The sequence below is a fragment of the Cebidichthys violaceus genome, unplaced genomic scaffold, assembly GCF_023349555.1.
Source record: "Cebidichthys violaceus isolate CVI_PGR_0920_01 unplaced genomic scaffold, fCebVio1.0.p SCAF_20, whole genome shotgun sequence".
NCBI lineage: Eukaryota > Metazoa > Chordata > Actinopteri > Perciformes > Stichaeidae > Cebidichthys > Cebidichthys violaceus.
This window is the reverse complement of record NW_027176373.1, coordinates 8737403-8745162: the sequence shown is the minus strand read 5'-3', so window position 1 is coordinate 8745162 and position 7760 is coordinate 8737403. Positions and strand designations below refer to the sequence as shown.

Here is a 7760-nt window from a genome sequence, read left to right as displayed (position 1 = left end):
CAGAAGATTTTTGTTTTGACTCCGAAGTCACTCTACAGGTGGGAACACGAATAGCAGCCTGGGATAAAGTTAACTGCGCATGTGCACGAATTTGAGACCCTGCCGCCTTCACTGGTTGTTGGAAATATTGCATTTCCAGGCGTTTAGGGGAGGTAGTATGTGGCCCTGAATGCAGCACCACGCTGAATGGAACCTTTGGTGCAGAATTAAGTATACACATCATGACTTATGCAAAAACAAATATGATTTGATTTGCAAGTATGTTTCTATGAGATGCATATCTGTGAGTCATAGATTGGAGGAGCCCCCCAACACTGGCCCCCCTCACCATACTCAACAACACTGTGTCCGCTGTGGAGACCTTCAAGTTTCTGCGATCCACAATCTCCCAGTACCTGAAGTGGGCCCCCATCATCAACACCATCCTGAAAAAGGCCCAGCAGAGGTTGTACTTCCTGCGCCAGCTCAGGAAGTACAAGCTGCCTCAGGAGCTGCTGACCGAGCCAAATCCATGTATGCGTATGCATACATGGCCAATAAAGCTGATTTGGATTCTGATGTATAAACTTTGGCCATTCATTATCCATTTATTATCTTTTCCGCTCATTTTTGCAGGACAACCCAGGGAATAAAAGCAGGAAGGCTCATTGCATCAGGGAACACACATTGGTGCCAAGCCGGTAGTATTGTATGCATTTGATTGTAATAGAGCAATTAAACTAATTAATCAGTGCTTGAAGTGGGCCAGTACTCACCCGTTCACCATACCAGTACTTCTCACAAGCTGCCTACACTCTATATCTCCATATATCTCCCCATATCAGGTTCTCTGAGCGATTCACATTCATACGGCTCAGCGTTAGCTCAGCTTTTTGTGAACAAATAGCTTATGATGAAAAAATACTTTAGAGTATTATGAATCTGCTCTATTGATTTACAGAATATGATTTCACAGGGCAAACATTTCATGAAGGCTGTGATATGTAGATACTTTAATAGTTATTTAACTATAGCAAGTTTATTCTTCAAGCTTGTTGGGCCTTATTGAGGCCTATAGCAATAATAATAATGGTCCACATTGATGTGAAATTGCAGAGTCAAAAACCTAATTGTTTTGGGGGAAGACCCTGATACCCAATATCTTCTTGTATCTTTTATTCACTGTAGAAATTCAGAATGCGGCTAATATTTATTGCCTTATAAGTAATATAATATAGATTGTCCACGCTTGAGAGAAGATGATCCTTTTTTAGTCCCACGGCGGCGACATTTATAGTTAGAAGCATCAATTAAAAAAACAACAAGCTATAGGCCTTTAAAAATAATGAAACATTAAATAAGCAAAATATAACTGAACAGTTAGATTCACACTATTTTTACATAGGAACAAATAATATTGAACAGTTTAATTGATATTGAGTGAATTGTCAGTTTTCGTATATGTGCAGCCTACAGGGAGCAGCAGGAAAGAAAGACCTGCGGAAATGAAACACCGCGTATGAAGCAGCCTGTCACCCTAAGAGCTTTTTATAAAGTTACCAAAATGCCAAGAACGCACGGGGCGAAGTGTAAGACGCGCTTTTTGTAGTCCATCTTCACGTAGCATCATCACGGCAGACGTCAACAACAACCGCCGTCGCATTATAATTACGCAGCTTAGTGAGCGCGCGTATGTGTGTGTGTGTGTGTGTGTGTGTGGGTGGGTGTGTGTGGGAAGGGGGGGGAGTCTGTACACGTTGGTCGTCTTTTCTTAAATCTATCTGAATCCTCCTTCACATCTCTCCTCGACTCCGCAAGGTTTTCTGTCAACTCAACTCAATAATGAATGTTCTGATATGTGTCAATATTTACTCTTGTTTCTGTATTTTTCTTTCTTTGAACAGATTTTTTTAGTAGCCTGATGGCAGCTGTCAGTAAGACATTTGAACATGTCAAAGCGACCATTTTAGCAGCTCATGAAGGCACCACGTCAGGAGAAAAGGTCAACTTCTACAGCTCCTGGGCAGAGAACTATGATCAGGTGAGTTTTATTGAAGTAAAATAAGATGAAAAGAGCAAAAATATTGGTCATATTTTTTTTCTCTAGTTAAATTATAGGATTGGTTTAACTGATATTATTGTGCAGGGAGACATTAAAGGCGTCTTCTAATTTCATTTAACACTAGCTAAATGAAGATTTGCCGTGCTCATGCTTACCTTCTTTATCTGTGCTTAAAGCCACTGTTTCTTTTTTTAAAACTGTTTTGAGTAGGATGTGGCTCTTCTGGACTACCGTGGACCAAGTCTGGCAGTAAACAGCATCTCATCCCATTTCAGCGGTGATCGGGAAGCAGCTGTAGTGTTGGATGTGGCCTGTGGCACAGGACTGGTGGCCAAACAGGTAACTCACAAGATACAGACGTGACGCAGTAATAAGTAATTTCATGTTTATATCTTCTTCTTCTCAGAGTTTCCAGACTAAGTAAATTCTTTTCTATGAAATATGATTTCTGTGTTGATGTCTGGTTTGTTTCAGTTTAGAAGTATTTCCAGTGAATTTCCTCTCCCTTCATATATTTTCATGTTTGGATCATTATTTAAAACCTTTCCCTTTATGGTCTTGTAAATTAGAACAGGACAAACCCTGTCACTTATCAGTTTTTAGTTGATTTGACCAGTATGACTGTTAAAAACAAAATGTGTTGTACAGATGAAGAGACATGGATTTGGACATTTTGTGGGGATTGATGGAAGCGAGGCTATGTTGATGTTGGCCAGAGAGAGCGGGTTATACCAGGACCTGAAGCAGTCCATGCTGGGAGAGGGGCCACTCCCTGTCCAGAAGGGTAATGTTATGGTTTAAGTTATGTCACAGGAGTATTCATCTTTGTGATTCAGTAGGTGATCCTCAAGTGGGGTAGGTTAGCCGACTTTGTTGACTTATTTTGAAAAAATCTTTTATCTTTCATGATATTATGGCTATTTAATATTCTTAATCATTTCTGTTGTTGTCACTACTTCTGCAAACTGTCTTACCATCTTCCCCCCGTCACTTCCTCCTGCAGCTTTGTTTGATGTGGTTGTGATCGTTGGAGCACTAAGTGTTGGTCAGGTCCCAGTTGGTGTCGTCAGAGAGTTGTGCAAGTCCACCAAACCAGGTGAGAATATGTTTTTTGGTTTGATGCTGCCTCTACTGCAGTTTTGATTCTTGGTAGTAAATCAGTACGTCCTCACTGTAGGTGAGTTTTAATCAATCGAAAACACCACATCACTATGACCTGAATCCACCAGGTGGCCACGTTTGCATGACAACCAGAAGTAACCATACCAACGTGGAATACAAAGCCGCCCTGGAGCGTGAGCTGAAGCAGATGGAGGCCGAAGGGCTCTGGACTTGTGTAGAAGTCTCTGAGGTGAAGGACTGGGAGAGAGGGGTGTCAGAGGAGGAGGTCGGCTACATATCTGGTGCTGTCTACCTCTATAAGAAAGTACAACTATAGCACATTGCACGACAACGAAGATGTGACATCACACCGAAGGTACAAAACAACTCAAGGAAATACAAAATGTTCAAATAACTAATTTTACTCATCTTTTGGAAATGTCAGTCTCTTATGGACCCAAAGTTAAAAATGTGGAGCTTCATTCATGGATATGAATGTAAGACTTAAAATGTTCATGACAAAATATTTCAGAGGCACTTTGAACAATATTCATGCTACATTCATAAGCATGTTGCAGTGTACTTGGCATCTGAAAGGAACACTTCAGATTCTTACATATGTACACTATCTTGTGGATATGCAGTTAATTCCTCCTAATAGAAAATTGTTGTATAAACATGACAACCATGTGATAAACAAAGTTCTAACTTATGTCTGTTTACTGTGTCTTTAATGCATTCATATCTGCTGCACATTAATCAATTTAAAAGTTAAATATGAATATGAAGCGTGCACTTTGTAACTCAGCAGAAAGATTCAGATGACAGGGGGTCAATTAAATCTCAGGCAACTCATCAGCCATGAAGGTTTTGTTGTTTAATGTCTTACACTGATCACCAGAAAATAACGAAATCTCATATCTAATGAGAGTGTATGCATGATTATCTGACCTCTGACCCCTGACCATAGTTCAGCAATCTGAAGGACTGTGTTTTGTCCAGATTGAGTTTATGTATTTGGGTTGCCACCAGAGGGACATGGAGACCATATTAACTTTCTGTGGGCTTCAATGATTCAACAAATAATTTACAATATGAAAACAAATCATAACATAAGATGTTAAAGATTATCACAGTGTTCTAACCGAGGACATTTTTATATTAATTTATAATGAGATAAGTAGTGAGACAGAGTGAAGAAAAAAGTTACACTCCCTTCTCTGATGATAATAATAATCCTCAGTCACACTAAAAGGCCTCAGCATTAGGATAAGTGAGTTTGTTTATGCATGTATTAATAAACAGGGTGTATTCACAGCTGTGACTGCATGAGAAGGTATTATAGTTAAAGTGTTCCACCAGTCTGTAGCAGCTTGTATTTTCTCACCAGCACTCTGATCATATTTAACCATCTGAGGCCTTGAGTCAAACTATCAAACACAAGACACATGTTGTTTTTCCCATTCGTTCAGCCAGCTGAAGTTTGGAGACTATATAAGACAGTTCAACTGTACCACTGCACTTTTGTCAGGACGTGTCACTGGACAATGAGGGTTGTTTGTGGTTTATTGTTGGTGCTGCTCTGTCTGTGTGGGTCAGGGGCTCAGGGGGAGGGTTTCACCAAGGTAGGTGAGATCAGAGAGTTTCAGGAGACGGCTCCAGGAGACACAGCTGATGAATCGATCGGGCTGACCACGAAGCAAACCACCCCTGACATCTGGGCGGAGGTGAGGGCTCTGAGAGACATGGTGGTGGAGCTTAGGGTGCACCTTCAGCTGCTGCAGAGAGAGAATTCTGGTAAAGACTGGTTACTTTTCCTGTTGAGTGTTCATAATGTTGTCCTTTACAGTTAGATTGAAGTGATTAAAGTATATTTTTTGTGTATTGGGTCAAAAGAAGGGAGTCAAGATGCTGTATACAATTTGTTGTGCATGTTAACAGTTTGCTCTGTAATTGTCTGTCTGTATAATAATACATTCTTAAAAATCTATGTTATGGATAAGATAATTTTGCTATATTTAATGAAAAATCAGAGCTCATTGTGTTATTGAAATTGTTTAAGAAATTAATTTAACTGTTCCAAAAAACGTTTTCTGTTTTTCAGTCCAAGAAACTCGACTGACTGCTACCGAGAGCAAAACAAGTCACCTAGAAAGAGAGAATGCAGGTATTTCACTGATGATGTTTAGTTTAATAAGTGTCATGGTTAGTTATTTTCTGTTCTGTTATATTAATTTATTGATGTTTTCATATGTACATCATTAAATGTAATTTAAGTTTTGCCTTTTTTTTTAATGAAAAAGAGCTTAAAAAAAGAGTATTGAAAATATTTCCGTATTTGTTCATAAACCAAGGTGTTGGACACAATTTTGACCTGATGATGGCGCTAAATGGAAAATTAATAAAATAGGTTTTTGGACCCTCATCTTGGTTTGATCTACAGAGATAAACTAGATTATTTTATGAGCAAGATTAAGGATCATTGGATCACTGAATGTACTTGTCCTGACACTGAATGACAAGTCTTTGGTTCATTTGATAGTATGTTTTATGTCTGTTTTTTTTAATGTTTTTAACTTTTTGCAGTTTAGTTTTTTAAGTCGGCTATTTGTGTTTTTATTTGGTGTTTGTGTGAAACATTTATGCTGCCATCTTGGCAAGGACCCCCTTGTAAATGATATCCGAAATCTCAATGGGATTATTGCGGCTAAATTAAATTTAGATAAAATAAATTAAATCACCAAAGTGATTACAATTAATCCTGAGGGGGACTTTAATATGTGTACCAAATTTCAAGGCAATCCATCCAATAGTTGATGAGACATTTCACTAGGAACCACAAATTTCAATCTCAAATTCATTCTGGACTAAACTGGTGGACTGACTGACAGACCAACATCCACATGCTGCTAGCATGGTTAAAAATTGACACACAATGAACGGAAGTAAAAGTAACTGTGACACAACCTTACTTGCAACACGTAAACAAGGTGCATGGAGAGGGGTCTTAAACGGTCAAAAACTCCAGCAACACTCAAAGTATTAAGAACAACTTCATGAGTTAAAATTAACCAAATGATTTTAGTCGCCTACACTTAACCAAACCTTAACCACACAGCTGTCAGATGAGAAATTACTCATTTTTAACATACATATGTTAACGGTTGTTTTGGACCGCTCCAACAAATGACCTGTTTAGTCAAATAGGCATGAGGACTTGTCGGACAGATAAGATGATGAGAGTCAAGATGTATATAATTTGTTGTGCATGTAATCAGTTTGCTCCGCTCTGTAATTCTCTGTCATTGCATTAACTCCAGACTTACAGACCAGACTGAGCAGCAGTGAGGGTGAACTTCTCATTAGCAAGTCCAGGATTGACCAGCTGGAGAGAGAAAATGCAGGTGATGAAGTGTGTCAGTGAACCGATGGACTTGTTGTGAGCTCCAGGTTAAGGTTAATGACATACATTGATCTTTTTTTGTGTTAACAGAGAAACCAAAGGTGGCCTTTTACACAGCTCTTACTGATGCAGGATATGTTGGACCACACAACGCTGACATCACACTAAAATACAGCAAGATCTTCACCAACATTGGCAATGCTTACAGTCCAGCTACAGGTAATGCTTCAGGAGACATGGACATGTAAGTCTACATAAATCAATTATTATTGCTTTTCATTTTCTACTCTTGCTCTGTAGGTCTCTTCACAGCACCAGTCAAAGGGGTCTACTATATCCAGTTCACTGTGTGTGGTAACCACACAGGTCTTATGGGTGTATATGTGTACAAGAACAACCAAAGGATCATGTTTAACGTGGAGTGGAAGGAAGATACACTTTACAAGTATTTCACTAACTCTGCTGTCTTGGAGCTGATGGCAGGAGACGAAATTCACCTGGTTCTCCCATCAACCTATTCTCTCTATGACGATAGCGATAACCACAGCACCTTCAGTGGCACCCTTCTCTTCCCACTGTAAGGATGCCGTTTAGGCTGCTGTGCGACTCATTTGTCACAAACCCTGTTGTTATTGGCTACCCTGCGATTTACTGCATCAAATAATGTGATTATGAATCTGACTTGCTTTTTGTGTCATCACATGAAACATTTAAATAAATTTAAAAAAGTGATTAACTTCATATAGAAACATGACCTGCACTGATGTTCACATACTAAAACTGTTTAACGGTTCAAACTAATAAATTAATTGCACTGAAAAATAGCCCCTGTGAGTGTTGTTGTAACAGGCTATTACATTACTGGATTATTGTTACTAAGACATAATGTTAAAGTGGCATTTTAAAGTTGGAGCTGGTTGAGGTAGAGCTAATCCTAACTTTTCTACTGTCGGGTAGTTTAACAATCAATTATGATTTAACTGATCAAATGCAAACTCTGAATTCCTGCGTTAATTGAGCTCAATGATTCTGTTTTGACTAAAATGGGTAATTGATTGACTATTACCTCTTCCACTCTGTAAAGCAAGAGCCTGGAAGACATTAAAGTCAGGCAGTAAAAATGTTTAAATCAAAACCCACAATCGTACATAACGTTTTGATGTTGCCACGGTCATTGTGCTGTTCTATTCTATTTTTTTATTTGTATTTATTTTT

The 7760-nt window shown here is 38.8% G+C and overlaps 2 protein-coding genes across 3 annotated transcripts; both read left to right on the top strand.

The window, feature by feature from the left end:
- Nucleotides 1-1715: 1715 nt before the first annotated feature.
- Nucleotides 1716-3854, top strand: mettl27 (methyltransferase like 27). 2 transcript variants are annotated; one of them, XM_068716065.1, is made up of 6 exons: nucleotides 1718-1797; nucleotides 1884-2020; nucleotides 2252-2380; nucleotides 2690-2825; nucleotides 3045-3137; nucleotides 3271-3854. In XM_068716065.1, exons 2-6 carry the CDS (start codon nucleotides 1901-1903, stop codon nucleotides 3477-3479), a joined length of 687 nt encoding a protein of 228 aa, XP_068572166.1. In that variant the 5' UTR covers nucleotides 1718-1797; nucleotides 1884-1900; the 3' UTR covers nucleotides 3480-3854. The 2 variants fall into 2 exon arrangements, with proteins under 2 accessions (XP_068572165.1, XP_068572166.1); XM_068716064.1 differs by having other exon boundaries at nucleotides 1716-2020.
- A 248-nt stretch (nucleotides 3855-4102) lies between these two features.
- On the top strand, nucleotides 4103-7367 carry cbln17 (cerebellin 17). The gene is made up of 5 exons (XM_068716063.1): nucleotides 4103-4939; nucleotides 5247-5309; nucleotides 6463-6546; nucleotides 6636-6764; nucleotides 6846-7367. Exons 1-5 carry the CDS (start codon nucleotides 4591-4593, stop codon nucleotides 7124-7126), a joined length of 906 nt encoding a protein of 301 aa, XP_068572164.1. The 5' UTR covers nucleotides 4103-4590; the 3' UTR covers nucleotides 7127-7367.
- Nucleotides 7368-7760: the final 393 nt, after the last annotated feature.